General features: G+C 44.6%; 1 protein-coding gene across 1 annotated transcript in view; it reads right to left on the bottom strand.

Moving 5' to 3' along the window:
• nab (NGFI-A-binding protein homolog) overlaps positions 1-17,024 on the bottom strand; it is a 510,861-nt gene that overhangs the window by 444,737 nt on the left and 49,100 nt on the right. Inside the window, exon 2 of the mRNA XM_080284842.1 lies at positions 6,321-6,892. Coding sequence (XP_080140968.1) covers positions 6,321-6,819 — 499 coding nt within the window. The 5' untranslated portion in view covers positions 6,820-6,892. The remainder of the gene's footprint in view (positions 1-6,320; positions 6,893-17,024) is intronic.

Genomic DNA, 17,024 nt, shown 5'->3' with positions numbered 1-17,024 from the left:
GGGAGAAAGATAGGTGGGGAGGAGATGGAAGGGGGTGGGATGGAGGGAGGAAGGGGGAAAGATAGGTGAGGAGGAGGTGGAGGAGGTGGGATGGAGGGAGGAAGGGGGAAAGATAGGTGAGGAGGAGGTGGAGGAGGTGGGACAGGGGAGGAGGGAGAAAGATAGGTGAGGAGGAGATGGAAGGGGGTGCGATAGAGGGAGGAAGGGAGAAAGATAGGTGGGGAGGAGGTGGAGGAGGGGGAAAGACAGGTGGGGAGGAGGTGGAAGGGAGGTAAGAAAGGAGGAGGAGGAAGAATGAGAGGTGGGGAGGAGGAAGTGGAAGGGGGTGGGGAGGGGAGAAGGGAGGGAGACGGGGTAGGGGGAGGGAAAGGGGAATAATGAGAAGATGAGGAGGAGGAAGGGGAAGGATGGTGGGGGAGAGGGAGGAGGGGGAAAGATAGGCGGGGAGGAGGAAGGGGAAGGGGATGGGAGAGGGGAAAAGGGAGGGGGACGGGGTAGGGGCAGGAGAAAGGGGAAAGGGGAGGGAGATGGGAAGAGGGAAAAGACAGATCAGAAGGAGGAAGGGGAAGGGTGGTGGGGGAGGGGAGAAGGGAGGGAGACGGGAAAGGGAGATGGGGGCGAGGGAGGAAAAGTAAGGTAGGGATTAAAAGGAGGGGGAGATGGAGGGGGGGCTGAGAAGTGGGGGAGGAAACAAGGAGGCTGAGACAAGGGAAAAGGAAGTAGGAAACAGGAAAGGGGAGGGAGGAAGTGATGAAGTTAGAGATAGGTAGGGGAGAAGAAGAGGGAGAAAGATAGGCATGAGGAGGAGGAGGAGGAGGAGGAGGAGGAGGAGGAGGGGCTAGTAAAAAAAAAAAAGGTCGAGAGAGAGGGGGGGGAGGGGGCGATGGAGGGTTGGAGAGAGGGAGGTGGGGGATAGGAGGAGGGATAGGAAGGGGCGGGGAGGGGTGGGGCAAAAAGGGTCGGTGGGCGTGAGCTAGAAGGCGGGGGGAAGGAGGGGGAGGGAGGAAGGGGCGGGGCAGAGGGAGTGGTTGGGAGACAGTGGGGAGGAGGGAGGAAAGCCAGCTGGGAGTTAAGAAATGGGGAGGAGGAACAAAAAGGGTAGGAGGGAGGGACTATGAGGTGGAGTGGGTGGGACGAAAAGGCAGGGCAGGTGGATGACAGGAACGGGGGAGGGGAGAAGGTGGGGCTGGGGAGGGGACAGGAGACGAGTAGTGGGTGAGACCAGGACAGGGGAGCATGGGGAGGGCTAGGAAGATGGAGGAGGAAGAGATGCAGGTGAGAAGGATTTAAATGAAGTGGGGAGGAAGTGGGAGGTGTGGGGAAGCAGGTGAAGTGCTGCAGACAAGGTGGGGAGACCAGGGAGGGAACGATGTGGCGAGAGAGAGAGAGAGAGAGAGAGAGAGACAGACAGACAGACAGACAGAGACAGAGAAAGAGAGACAGACAGACAGACAGAGACAGAGAAAGAGGAGAGAATGTGGGGAGAAAAGCGTAGGTGAGGAAGGAGAAAAGTGGTGCAGTGGGGAGGGAAGCATGTGGGGAGACAGGTGTGTCGATGGGGGGGAGGAGACAGGTGAGGAGGAAAGCATACGGAGACTGAGGGTGGGGAGAGAAAAACATGGAGGGGAGAGGGAGGGAAGGAGGGGAGGTGGGAGAGTGAGAGGCAGATGCAGGTGGGCAGGGAGGCAAGTGGAGGTATATGAGGGAGCGGGGGGAAGTGGGGTAGAGGCCTGGGTAGGGTTGCAAGTAAGGTATGTGGGGAGACGGGGAGGGGGGAGAGATAGGTGGGGAGGGATACACATGTGGGGAGACAGTGGGGTGGGCCTAGATAAGGAGGCTGATTCACAAACACTATAATCAACCTTCAGTCCAAACTATGAACTAGTCCGGATCAACTAGGCAAAAATCGACTGCACAATCTTCTCACATTTGCAAAAACAAGTTAGCTACAACACTGTATTGATTGCAAGTTTGTTAATCAGTCGTGCATGGAGTACAGGTAAAAACAAAGAAGGTAGAGTAAACAAGAAAAAGAATACGCTAGAAGTAGGAGTCAGTAAGAAAATCCATACGTGAGACGCGAGTATATGTACAAGTGGTGACAATCGATCGTATTCCCATAAACACAGTAGGCCACTTAACACCACTTTCTTGCCACTTTGAGCACATTATTATTCCGCTGTAAATTATTCTCAGCAGTACTGGTCGTCTTCCAAGTTATCAACATATATACCAGATAATAATGAAGGCGTAATGGAACCAAGAGATAACTGATAAAAAAAAGGCCCATACCCCACACGAATACGATAATCAGAGAGAGAGAGAGAGAGAGAGAGAGAGAGAGAGAGAGACGCAGTGAGAATGAGGGCGCAAGAGAGCCAATAAAGCTAGATTTCAAAATCCAGTTGGATATGGTGAAGAATGTGCAGATTAGAAAGGTGTCACGGAGGGGGAAGGGGGGTGCAAGAGCAGGCGGGGGGGGGGGGAGGTGTTACAAGGGTGAGGCAGGGGGAAAGAGGGGAGGCAAGGAGACGCAGGGGGTAGGGGGAAGGGTGTGGCAGGGAGCAATGAGTAGAGAAACACGCTGAGAATGTTAGTGACATGAATTTGATCTCCAGCCCATTTGCTCGTGGGAAAGAGAGCTGGGGTGATGATGATGATGATGATGATGATTGATGATGATGATGATGATGACGATGGTAAAAAAATGGCTAAACAAAGTAACTAAGAAAAATACAAGTTCACACAAGAGACGAATGAAGGAACGTTGGCTGACATGAAAGGTAATTGGTGTCCGATAGCATAACACTGTCTATCTTGACCCTGCACACACACACACACACACACACACACACACACACACACACACACACACACACACACACACACAAATTAGCACATGAAAGGAAGAGACACACAGCCACTTACACAACCAGCCATCCTACCACTTAAGAGGCTCCAAGGCGCTCCAGTTTAATTCTCTCTTTCTCTCTCTCTCTCTCTCTCTCTCTCTCTTAGTGCTCTGATAAATGCCTAACTTCCATGTAGGTGAAGAAGGTTTGCAAGGCCTCTCTCTCTCTCACTGCCAGTTTTTATTACTCTGATTCACTTATGCTTTGATATCATCTCTCTCTCTCTCTCTCTCTCTCTCTCTCTCTCTCACACACACACACACACACACACACACACACACACACACACACACATTCTTTCCTACTCCAACTAACTCATCCACCTTTTTCTATTCGCCTCTTTTTCAACGTTTACATTGCTTCTCCGTTTTACCTACCTTACCCATTCTTCTCTCTCTCCTCCCTTCTTTCTTTCCTTCCTTCTTTTATCTTTCAACCTTTCACCATCCTTACACCTTTACCGTCCTTTTCCTCCTCCTCCCACTCCCACCCTTACCTCCTCACTTCCTCATTTCCATCCTTGATCCACCCTTATCTTTTTCTTTCATCTTCATCTCCCCACTTTGTCATCCCCATCCCTCATGCCTCCCATTCCTCACCCCTTACCTTCCTCCCTTTCATTCTCATCCCCCTACTTGCACTCTTCTTCCTCCATCTTCACCCCTCGTCTTTCTCACCTCCATCTTCTGCACGCCCATACCTGTCTCTCCCCCTTCCATCCCTCACCTTTCCTTCTCTCATCCTCACACCTCCATACCTCATCCCTCCAGATATTCATCCTCATTCCTCACCCACCCCTCACCTTCCTCTTCGTCCATCTTTACCCCTCCACTTTCTCACCTCCATTCCTCACCTTCCCCTCTCTCATCCTCACACCTCCATACCTCATCCCTCCAGTTTCTCATCCTCATTCCTCACTCACTCCTCACCTTCCTCTTCCTCCATCTTTACCCCTCCACTTTCTCACTCCCACCCCCTCCCCCACACAAATCACCAGTTACCCCTCCATTACCCCCTCGGCAGTCAAGCCCCACCGGACCAGCGTAATGGGGGTGAGGGCGAGTTACGACATAAAAAGATACGAACCTGTACACTAATTGGCGACTTCGGGGTGTAAACTGCCGGCTGCTTGTGTGTGTGAGGTATGACTGGTGTTGTGGCGGCGGTATAGGAGTGCTGGTGTGAGGCACTGGTGTTAAATATCCAGTGTCTGCCTCGGTATTAAAAGAGTGAGGTGGGTGGGTGTGTGAGGGAACAAGTGCTGGTGTGAGGTCCTGTAGGTGTGTCGGGGTGAGGTTAGGTATGCTTGTTATTGCTATACTTTGTTGTCTAGGTATATACGGACTGATTGTATATGTAGCCTACAACTGTGTGTGTGTGTGTGTGTGTGTGTGTGTGTGTGTGTGTGTGTGTGTGTGTGTGTGTGTGTGTGTGTGTGTGTGTGTGTGTGTGTGTGTGTGTGTGTGTGTGTGTGTGTGTGTGGACTGATTGTATATGTAGCCTACAAGTGTGTGTGTGTGTGTGTGTGTGTGTGTGTGTGGACTGATTGTATATGTAGCCTACAAGTGTGTGTGTGTGTGTGTGTGTGTGTGTGTGTGTGTGTGTGTGTGTGTGTGTGTGTGTGTGTGTGTGTGTGTGTGCCTGCGCGCGCAAGCGAGTTTAAACATTGTTTCTTTTATCTAGAAAGAGACAACCCAAGGTTTAAACCCAGAAGATATCAACTTCCCAAAGCTAAACGATATACACGAAAAAACGAAGATAAGATTCTATCATTGCAAAAAACCTGCACAAGGCGCATGTAAAAGATCAAAGGTTACTGGGCATACGGTATTATATATATATATATATATATATATATATATATATATATATATGTGTGTGTGTGTGTGTGTGTGTGTGTGTGTGTGTGTGTGTGTGTGTGTGTGTGAGTTAACATTCACTGAGCATTATACAACACATTTCAAATTCAACACACCTTTCAAGGAATGGTTATAGATTCATAAATTATTATATTAAAAGACATAGCAATCCAATGGACACCAATGTTATCATTATGGCGGGCCAGGAAGGGAGGGGGTAAGGCAGCACAGGTGGGTAACGACTACAGCAGCAGACTCAGCACAGCAGGAATTGGTAGGCAGCCACACGGAAGCCACAAGATTACAGGGAGGGTGGTAATGAGGGGAAATCAGGGTAATGCAGTATAAGGTGCATCGGTGAGGGCCAAGTACACGACGGGTTCCACACACAAGTAAAAAAAAAAAAATCGCAAGTGACAATGAACACTAAAAACTGCATCTGATACAACTGATAAAGTATACAATAGCTACAAAAAATGACTCACAACAAATGCAAACAATAGGAAATATTTACAAACAAAAGGTGTTCAAGGGTAGAAAGTGTGATGACTGATTCATTAAGCTGGGGACTGAGAAAAGGGGACAGGTGCGGATGAGAAGAGGAGGACATAGAGGGAGGCAAGGAGGGACACCCGGAGGTAATGGAAAAGAAGCACGTAGGGGAAAGGTGGGTACTCTGAAATAATGTGAAAGGGGCCATGGAGGGGAAAAGGAGGGATACAGGGAGGGGAGAAAAGGACGATATTTGGAGGTACTGGAAAGGGGACGCTTAGAAGAAAAGGGTGACATGATGGTGAGGGAAAGTGGCACGGAGGGGAAAAAGGGAGGAACTTGGAGAGAATGGGAAGGGAACTATGAGGAAACACGAGGGAAAATACGAAGGCGAAAGGAATGGGATACAGAAGAGACACGAGGAGACAAAGAGGGGTGAGAATGGGGGGAGGGGAAAGAGGGGAAACATGTACTTGAGGACAGGGTTACAAAAAACACCAAAGCAATGAGGACACCATGGAAATACACACCAGACAGGGTTGGAAAGAGAAAGGGACAGCAAGCCATAAAGTGAGCCAGAGAAAGACAAGGCAAGGAGGCAGAGGACGGTACATTAGGTTGGGATAAGGGGGGGACACAAGAGATAAGCCGGGGACACAATTTAAGGGGACAGGGGACACATCAAAAGCGAGGCGATGCAGGGAGTGACAGGAAAACAGTGAGCGAAGGGACCTGAGGGGAAGACACAGGAGAAATCAAGGGAGAGGCAACAGTGGGGGGAGGCGAGGGAGGACACAACATGAGTGAGGGAACATCAGTAACGGGATGGGATGGGAGGGAAGGGGGGGGAGCTACAAGATAAGTGAGGGAAGAGACAGTAGTAAGCGGATGGGGGAAGGATACATGATTGGTGGTACAGCAGCGAGGGGGACACAATAAGAATGACGGGATAATCAGCAGTGGTGTGGGGGTGATGGGCACAAGAGTGAGAGGATAGCATCACTGACGGGATGGGGTGGGCATAACCAGAGTGAGGGGACAGACAGTGGGTACTCACGCGTGCCGTTGAGGTTACGTGAAACAATCTTGTTGCCGTGGTTGACGTAGCCCAGGAGCGGGTGGTGCAAGGGGGGCTGAGAGCCCTGCCCCCCCTGCTGCTGTGAGGGTGTCTGTGAGGGGCCCTGGGGGGTTGAGGGGCCCGGCACCGGCATGGCGGAGGTGAGGGAGGCGGATGTGGTGGGGGGCGGCACTAGACCGGCGGGGGGCAGGATGGACAGCGGCCCTGCACTGGCGGACCCTCCGGACCCCGCGCGGTCACTGCCTGCGGGTGGCGGGGGTGCGGGCGTGGGCGTAGAGGGTGGTGCGGGCGTGGTGGGGGCCGAGTGGGTTGACGCGGGCGGGTACTGGGTCTCGCTCAGGCCGGACATGTGTGGGTGTGGGTGAGGAAGTGGGTGGGGCTCGGTCTTGACGTGGGTGGGCGTTGGCACACCCCCACTGCTGTGGGTGGTGGGCGGCGGCAGGGGCTCGCGCGAGGACGTGGGCGGCACCAGCAGCATGGGGGGGACGGGGGGGGCTCACATGCTGGGCGGGGGGCTGAGGGGGGGGAGGCTGTCACCCCAACACGCACACCTGCAAACAACAACAACAATATTTAGTACTGTACACCAAATTAATAACACGAATAATCAATCACTAATGCTACCCACTCTGCCATTAATTATGTACCTTGACAAACGCACCTGTTATGCCTTTATACTCCTGCATCAACCGACCCAACCCACTGTCATAGCTGACCTTTGACCCATGAATTACAAGCCATTTCAGCAAACATTCCTGGTTCAGTTCAACAGTGAGTGAAAATTCCGGCACAAAACCTAAACTAACAGGGTAATAATCAACATTTTGTGACAGGGACAATTCTTGTGAAAACACGATTTAGTTAGGCATACATCACTTCACATATCTCGACGCAATCAGACACCATTCTATCTTTATAAAACTTTCATTATAGTCTCTTGTCATCCTCACAACAAGTCTTCAACACGTCTCAGTCAACCCCACCACCCCAGTGGACGGCAAAAGGTGGCCCGTTACCAAATGTGCAGAAAATGTCCCCTTCAGTACCATGACATTTCCTTTTTTTTTCCTTCTATCTCCTGACGATATTATTCCGCTTGTGTTAAATTTATAGACTTGGATGAGCCTGCCATAGATGAAGTTAAGTGTCTAGTGGTAGCAATACAAGTGATGTCCTCGGGGTGAATGGGTTAACCGCTTCACTCTGATGACGTACTGTATCCTGAGTCCTATTACTGCCACCACCACAAAAAGATACAGTAATTGGATCCAGCCTTCCAGAGACTTTTCGAACTAGAGGACTTGATAGAGCCTTCATAACCTATTCATTTCTACAAAGTCTCCCCTGCGCTGAAGAAAATCGTCTGGTGGCAGCAAGAATTAAATGAAAGAGAGAGAGAGAGAGAGAGAGAGAGAAACAGGAAAAGTCACCGTACTGAAGCGGTTAATAGAGTTAGTGAATGCGGTCCGTGAGTCAACCATAACGGCGAAGGAAAGACCACATCAGGGCCACCAAGACCATTATAATCAAGAGACCAATTAAGCGACCGAACGGGCAAGTCAGACGTGCTTCAAGGAAATTAACAAACGCTACGTGACCCCACATTTTCCCCCTTTTTTCCCCTCTCTTTTTTTTTTCCCCTCCTTTTTCCGTGAACAGTCGGCAGCCACATTCACGTTTTCTGTCGTTTTCTTTTTCACGTCACGAGCGGGGACTTTGCAAGAAAAAAAAATAGAGTATGGTATTTATTTTTTCCCCTCACTGTCTCACCCCCCCCCCCGAGAGAGAGAGAGAGAGAGAGAGAGAGAGAGAGACGTTACACTTTTGTTTTTGCATTGTCTCGTTTTTTCTGAGAGAGAGAGAGAGAGAGAGAGAGAGCGCCATCCTTTTTTTTCATACATTGTCTCATTTTAAAGTTTTCTGGGACGATGGGGGGTGGGGTGAGGGGGGTCTGGGAGGGGGTGAGGGGTGAGGGGGTCATTGTATTTATAGAGAACGATGAAAAAAGGCATCGAGGGATTGAAAACACCATCGGAAGTGACAAGCCGTGACGGGAAAAATGTGATCGCGTGTCTTTTGTTCTGAAACAGCGAAGCGAGCGAAAAGTGGAGGGAAGGAGACAATCGAATCATAGAGAGAAAAACCATCGTACTTTTGGCGTCGGTAATTATCGTAAATCATGAAAGTTACTGACACAAAATCGCCATCAGTTTTGTAGCCCCGTCGTAAAAAAATGAAAATGCTTAATTATTACTCTATCGGTCGCCATTTCGTTATTTCTATCGCTCTTTTAACTGCTACATCAATAACGCAATCACTGTTATCATCATCATCATCTTTATCATCACTTGTCATTATATCTATATCATCACCACACGTCTTTCATTAGCATCACTCGACATCATTATCATCATCATCATCGCGCAAATTCACTGTTATAATTAGTTGTCACCATCACCATCACACTTGTCATTTCATCATCACAACACCAGCACCTGACACTACCACCATCATCATCACCATCACCAACGACATCACCATCATCACCACCACCACCACCACCATCACCATCATCATCATCATCATCCTATCACCCTCTACAATCCGAGTCAAGAAGTGTAATAAAAACAAATGAAAAAACAAAACAAAAAATACCTCCAAATTTTACCTCCATGCCTCCGTGTTCCCTCAAAACTCCTCCAAAAACTTCGCTCATAATTCCTTACTTTCCCTCGACCCCTTAGAGAGAGAGAGAGAGAGAGAGAGAGAGACAAAAATCAGCAGGAAGGAAAAAAAAAGATGGCAGGAGGAAAAAAAAATAATTATATACGCCAGTCCCCCCTACACGAGATTGCCTTTCTTCTTTTTAAAATTGTCTCCCTCCTTTCCTTCACCCCGACCCCTGGTTTCTTTCTTTCCTCCTCTTTTCTTTTTCTTCTTTCCTCCCCTCTTTTTTCCTTCCTCCTCCTTGCTTCTTTTCATCTATTTTTTCTTCCGTCTTTTTCTCTCCCTTTATCCATTTTTCTCTCCTCTCCCTCATCTTCTTTCCTTCTTCCTGTTTGCTTCCACCATTTTCTGTTCCCCATATTCTTCACTGTCTTCTGTGTGGCCTTCTTTTCCTCTTTTTTCTTTCTCCTTTTTCCTCTGTTACCCTTCCTGTTTCTCTACTATTCTGTTATCGTTTTTTACTTCCTCTATTTCCCTGCTTCATCTGCGTGTCCCTCTCCTGCACTTTCTCAATCACCGCCTCTCTCATTCCATCTTCCTCCACAGCCTCACTTCTCATCCTCTCCTCACTTCCTCCCCTTTCGTTTCCTTCCTCTTCATTCCCTTCCTCCCAGCTTTTCGTTTTTTCACCACCCCTCCTCTCCCTCTCTTTCTTTCTTCCTTCCCTCCCTCCCCCCGCCCCCCCGACTCAGAAAGAAATCTTGTATAGAAAAACTGGTGTGTGGTTTTAGGGCGGGAGGGGAAAAATTGAAACAGAAGCGAGAAGAAGAGAAAAATAGAATTGGAGGGGGGAAGGGGATGAGAGAGAAAGAGAGAGAGAGAGAGAGAGAGAGAGAGAGAGAGAAATAAAGTTGAAATTCATGCACACACACACACACACACACACACACACACACACACACACACACACACACACACACACACACACACATATACAAACCTCAACCTAAACAAACACCTTTTAGTTAATATACCACAACCAAAAAAAAAAAAAAATCAAGTCCTAATTACAAAGCAATCACCCATTTGCCTATTTCAGTACTAATTATGCCTCCCTTCAACTAAATTGTATATGGTGTGTTAGTGGAAAAAATTGGTAATATTCCTCATTCGCTGTCATTATTATTTTTACATCCATTTATCATCACATTTATTAATAGGGGAAATAATGCTGGAAAACCTGTAGTAGTAGTAGTAGTAGTAGTTGTTGTTGTTGTTGTAGCAGTAGTAGTAGTAGTAGTAGTAAATCGACTATTACTACTACTTCTATAACTACTACTACTACTAATAATAATAATAATAATAATAATAATGATAATAATAATAATAACAGTAATAGGGCAAGACTGGATTAGATGAATAATAAAAAAATAATTATAATAAAATAATAATAACAATAATAATAATAATAATAATAGTAATTGGGCAAGACTGGATTAGATGAATAATAAAAAATAATTATAATAAAATAATAATAATAATAATAATAATAATAATAATAATAGTAATGGGGCAAGACTGGATTAGATGAATAATAAAATATAATAAAATAATAATAATAATAATAATAGTAATGGGCAAGACTTTATTAGATGAATAATAATAAAATAATGATAATAAAATTAATTATAATAATAATAATAATAATAATAACAATAACAATAAAAAATAATAATAATAATTACAATAATAATGATAATAATAATAATAATAATAATAATAATAATAATAATAATAATAAATAATGATAATAATAATAATTACAATAATAATAATAATAATACCTTCGTCTCAACACACGTTCCATATTTCACTGTTGCTACATCGAAGACCTTACTTAAGAGAAAATACTCGAACTGAAGGGGTTACTACAGCAGCATTAACTCCCCCCCCCTTTACCACAAAAAAAATCTTTATGAGGCTGAATAAAATCGTCTGGAAGAAAAGAAAATATACACATGACGTCATCGTATTGAAAGGGTTAATTATACTTTTCTTTCTTTCTCTCTCTCTCGTTTCTCGTTTTCTGTGCTTTTCCCTCTTCCCATTTTTTTCCCTTCTCTTTCTCCTCGATTTCTTCTTCCAGTCTTCCTATCATATGACCGGGAGGGACTGTGTGTGTGTGTGTGTGTGTGTGTGTGTGTGTGTGTGTGTGTGTGTGTGTGTGTGTGTGTGTAATGGACAAGTTTATATTTTGCTTGTAATGCTTTTAAATTTGGGCCTGTGTGCAAGCAAGCGTGTATGTGTCTTTGTGTACGTGTGCTGTATGTGTATGCATGAGTTTCAGCTTTATTCTCTCTCTCTCTCTCTCTCTCTCTCTCTCTGATCCATAATAAAAAATCTGCAACTATTTTCCATACTTCTACAGAACCATAACTACGACCGGAAATTATCGTAAGTGTGTTCGCAAACCTCATATTCGTAAAGTATGAGAGAGAGAGAGAGAGAGAGAGAGAGAGAGAGAGAGAGAGAGAGAGAGAGAGAGCAGATGAACCACTTTAGCACGAGGGCGCCTGTACTGATGATGTCCTAAGTTGGTTGCTAGAATATGTTAAGAGTCCTCGTACTGAAGGGGCTGATTTGACTGTAATGTTAAATGCAGGTCCCTATTTTTCTAGTACCCATTTACCCACTTTTTTCATTTAAGATTTTACCATTCAATTATTTTCTTTTATATCTTTTTTCAGCAAATCATTCACTCATTTATTTTATTCATTTTCCATTTACTTCCCTGCTTCCTCTTTCTTATTTCTTCATTTCTTCCCTTCGTCACTTATTTTTCATTTCTTCCCTTCCTCATTCACTTCCCAATCCTCCATTTCTTCCCTTCCTCCTCTATTTTTCATTCCTCCATTCCTTCCCTTCCTCATTTATATCTCATTCCTTCACTCCTTCTCCTCCACGTATTTTTGACCCTCCCATTTGTACTCTTTTATTCCTATTTCCCCATTCCTCTGTCTTTCTTCTATTTCCCATTTTTCCTACTCCATCATTCCTTCCCGGATTACTCATTACCCGATTCCTTATTTTCCTCCTTCAATAATCACCTTCCATACCTTCCCCTTCTGTCATAATTCATTCCCCAATTCCCCAATTTTCCTTCCCCAGTCCACTCACCCCGCAGCTCCATTTAATATAAGAAAAAATAATAAAAAAAAATATACACAAGCATCCCCTCCCCCCTCGGCCACCCCCCGTTTTTTATGGCCAATCCATTAACTCACAAGCATGGTGTTTTTTCCAACCTAATAAGAAAAGATCCCGAAAAACACCCAAGTCATTAATCACGGCTCGTCAGGCGGAAGAAAAACTCACCTGAGGGCTTAATCACCGGAAGTAATTAGAGGTACGAACAGGTAATGAAAGAGAGGGAGATAAAAATAAAGGGTGGTGGGGGGAAAATAAGAGGCTAGCGTATGAAATGCTTCCAAAAATAGGGCGTAAAAATAATATATATATATATATAAAAAAGTGTACATGTAAATGAGGAAATATCGAAAATGTACCACGTGAAGAAGATAATGATATGAAAAAAAAAAATGCAATCAAGTAGGAAAAAATAAATCAATAATTCCCAAAAGACGAGGATGCAGATGTGAAAAAGGCGCTTCCAAGAAAATTATAGAAAGAAACGATGAAAAAAAATCTATAACGCTCAGTGAAAAAAAGTAGAAAAGAAAAATACACACAAAAAAAAGAAAACGTAATCAAGAATGAAAACAAATCCGCCACCTAAAGAAAAGTCGAAAAAGAAAAAATCCAAAGTTGTAGACGAGGACGGAAAAAAAAAAAAAAAAACACCATGGAAAGAGAAAAAACAGGAAAAAATATCCGCCAGGCAGGAAGGCAGAAATACAGCTCGCTTTTCGATAACAGGATGGGGATTATTACGCCAATTAAGCACGTATTAAAAAAATATATATATATAAATAAAACCAAAATAATATCGGTGTTTAATGCACGATAAGAGTTTTGATGGAGGGAAGGTGGTGGATGAGAGAGAGAGAGAGAGAGAGAGAGAGAGAGAATGGGGAGGGTGTGCCAGTGTATATCAAGAGGGAAACACACACACACACACACACAGCGGTTACCCTACACTCATTTCCTGTCACTTTATAAATTATGTACTCTCTCTCTCTCTCTCTCTTACACACACACACACACACACACACACACACACACAAACACACACAACCACACCACACTCACCACCTCAAACAAATGAACAAACAGACAAACACAATTTTCCAAGAAGAGAAAAAACTACTTCTGTTGGATGATCATGAATGGCAAGGGAGGAGGGGAGGGAGGGATCAAGGAAAGGAGGGAGGTAAGGACGAGTGGGGAGAGAGAGGCAGGAGAGACGGATAGAAAGTTTGGGGAAAAGTGTAAGGAAGGAAGTGATGACGATGATGAGGGGAAGGGGAAGGGGAAGGGGAAGAAGTGAAAATATAACATCAATATAACTTCGGGCACGGTACTGATATGAAGGGCAGCAAAAGGTGGTACAGGACACTTCGCGGCCTCTCTTCCCCAGCGATTCCTTTATGAGAGACAGAACCCAGGTACAACAGGTATACTAAATCGCTACGAGAACGGTGTAACGGTATCCCCTACGCCACGACACCACCTTTGACCCCGAGAGAGAGAGAGAGAGAGAGAGAGAGGGAGGGAAAGCACGGTGTCGGTCAAAAGTTTGTATACACTGTGTCGCTGGCTAGTGATCCCTTCAGCCCGATGACGTGTATTTATCGCATGCTTTCTCCAGATGACTTTATTCAGCTTATGGAAGGAATAGTGAAGATACTTAATGAACCCTACATCAAACCCCTACAATTCGTGGTCATTAAGCTGAATAAAATCGTCTGGGGGTAGCTAGAATATACCAAAAACCATACCCTGTTTACTCTAACTTGGCCTATAATTCCCGTCCCTTCAGTGCTGGGTGGTAGAAAAAATAGCACCAGAATAAGCTGTTAGTCACGAAGAAGTGTTACGAAAAGAAAGTAAAGCCACAGTGCTTTCTTCTGCCGCTAAGCTACGTGAAATATGCTACGCAAAGACGAACATTTGGGCCAAGTTGGAGTGAAAAGGGTACACTGCAAATCATGGGACTGAAGGGATTAATCGCCAATAATTAAAAGGCCTGGAATCCCTCTTCGTTAATCCGGAATCCTACAAATGCCAACCTTATGGAATCCGAACCTTTTATTTCGTTCTTAAGACGATTTTCTTCAACTTTCGCTTTTTAAACTGCGACGGTCAGATATATCCTTCAGACGTCGTTTCTAAGCTGAGTGAAATCGTCTAGTTTAAAAGGAATAAACTAAAATAAACCGCCTGATTGAAGGGGGCTAAGGGATCACAGACTGGAACTGAAGATGTCAAAGTAAGAACAGGAAAATCAATCAAAAAACACGTACAGCTGACAAAAAACAAAACAAGACAGGATGTGTGAAAGAAAAACAGTACGACAGCAAAGAAAGCTACGAAACATACAGACAATAGGCACTGGAGAGAGAGAGAGAGAGAGAGAGAGAGAGAGAGAGAGAGAGAGAGAGGAAGAAAAAGTAGGATGATCCGATGAGGCCGTTAATTGTGCGATCTAAAAAAAAAAATAAATAAATAAAAAGTGCGATTAATAAGTGAAAAAAGTGACGAAAGAAAATAACACAAAAAATGACGATCAGGTGAAAAAAATAATGACGTTCTGAAGATGAAAAAAAGATAAAAAGTGACGATCAGGTGAAAAAAAAAAAAAGAAGTGACGATCAGGTGAGAAAAATTAAAAAAAAAAAAAAAAAAGTGAAGATCAGGTGAAAAAAAATAAAATAAAAAAAGTGACGATCAGGTGAGAAAAATGAAAAAAGTGACGATCAGGTGAGAAAAATGAAAAAAGTGACGATCAGGTGAGAAAAAATGAAAAAAGTGACGATCAGGTGAGAAAAATGAAAAAAGTGACGATCAGGCGAAAAATTCAGTGACGATCAGTGCGACAAAAAAGAAAGTGACAAGTAGAAGGTAAAAAAAAAAAAAAAATGACGATCAAAGGACGAAAATAATTGAAAAAGTGACGATCAATGGGTGAAAATGACTGAAAAGGTGTGACGATCAGAAAGTGAAAAAAAAAAATGAAAAAATGACGATCAGGACCCAGGGTGAAAAGAGAAAAGACAGGTAAGGAGTGATAGCCGAGAGGGAAGAAAATATCCGACTGACTCTCTCTCATTACAGGGCGTCACAAAAGGTCACCACTATTTTTATTTTGTTGACAAATTTCCAATAGGGATGAAGTAGAATATACAAGATGATGATGGTGTAGTAGTAGTAGTAACAGTTGTAGTAGTAGTAGTGGAGTGAATAGTGGGCCTAGTAGAAAGTCTGAGATAACGTGAGTAGTAGTAGTAGTAGTAGTAGTAAAAAGAAGGGAGAGTAATACAACCCCTCGCCCCCTCCCTTACTCCCCTCCCCCACACTGCGGTACGATACTCTCCCCCCATACTCCGGCAGCGAGGAGAGTGAGGGGGGAGGGGGCGGGGAGAGAGAGAGAGAGAAAGAAAGAGAGAGAGAGAGAGAGAGGGGGGGGGGGATAAAACCAGGTGGGAAAGTCGGGCAGAATTTTAGTTCGCGTCTGGTGGTGGTGATAGAGGGATGCGGCACTCACCTCTCTCTCACCCTCGCCACACCACTAACTTTTTCTCTCTCACTTTTCTCACTTCACGTCTAACTTTAATCTCAATTTTCTCTCTCGTTTTATGTCTACCTCCAGCACATGTAGAGCTAACTTTTATTTTTCACTTACAGCCTTACTTCACAATTCTAACTTCGTCTAACCTCCCTTTCCACTTCATAAAATGTAACACTGTCTAACTTCACTTCCTTTCACATGTCTAAACGTCTCTCTAACTTTCCTTCACCACATGTCTAACTTTTCCCACTTTCTCTAACTTTACATGTCAAACTTTCAGACAACACACCAAGATTCCAACACTCCTACACTTTCTGATTTAATACTTTGTCTCAACTTTCCCAAACTTTCCGCCTAACTTATGTCCAACTTTCCTACTTTTTCTTTGTACTTTGTGTATTTTTTATTTCTGTTCCCATAAGTTCACGTACTTTACTGTTTATGTGTCTGTCGGTCTTTCTGTCAGTCTGGCAAAGTGTGGGTGTAGTCTTGGCCTAATCCATTTTTCGCTGTTCCTCTTGCTCTTGTTGATGGAAAACACGGTGCTCAAAAGGGTCAATCCTCCAGCAAATAATTTCACAGCGTATACTCCCATGCTCCCTCCCTACCCCAACACATTCCAAGCTAGTCCTACCCTTTTCCTTTTCTCTTTTCTTGTCTTCTCCCACGCCCATACCTTTCCCTACCCTCCTCCTACACCTGAACTCTGGAAGGGTATCTTGCAATAATCTTCACTGCACTTAAACCACGAATCCTACAACATCCACTTTCACGGTGCGCACTTCCCTGCCACAGACCCACCGCCCACCAACACTGCAGCCCATCCCACCCACTCCATTGCTCACCACACCATTTTATTTTTTCTCCATATCGCGAAGCAGGATATGCAGCCGATGAACGCGCTTGTTACCTGTCTTTGTGGTCACCTGGCTGATCTCTCTGTCTCTATCCCCCAGGCTGCATATCTGAATTTCATGCCTAACTTTGTCTTGTTTTCTGGTTGTTTCTGACCCCATCTCCAATATTCTGTCTGTTTCTTTTATAGCATTTTTTTCATCTGATTTTTGAGGACTTTTTTTTTTGTTTTTGCATTTTTCCTGCCCTTCTTTTCCATCTGACAAAATACAAAACAAACTCAAACAATAGCACAGGCATAATACAATTCTACAAAAGTTGGGAAGAATTATAACAAAGCTGAATTGCACACACACACACACACACACACACACACACACACACATAAGAAACTCACAATCAAGTCAAACATA

This window comes from Coenobita brevimanus, chromosome 103 (assembly GCF_032717465.1).
Source record: "Coenobita brevimanus isolate Jiangsu-jjx chromosome 103, ASM3271746v2, whole genome shotgun sequence".
Classification (NCBI taxonomy): Eukaryota; Metazoa; Arthropoda; class Malacostraca; order Decapoda; family Coenobitidae; genus Coenobita; species Coenobita brevimanus.
The sequence above is the reverse complement of the archived record's forward strand: the minus strand, read 5'-3'. Positions and strand labels throughout refer to the sequence as shown.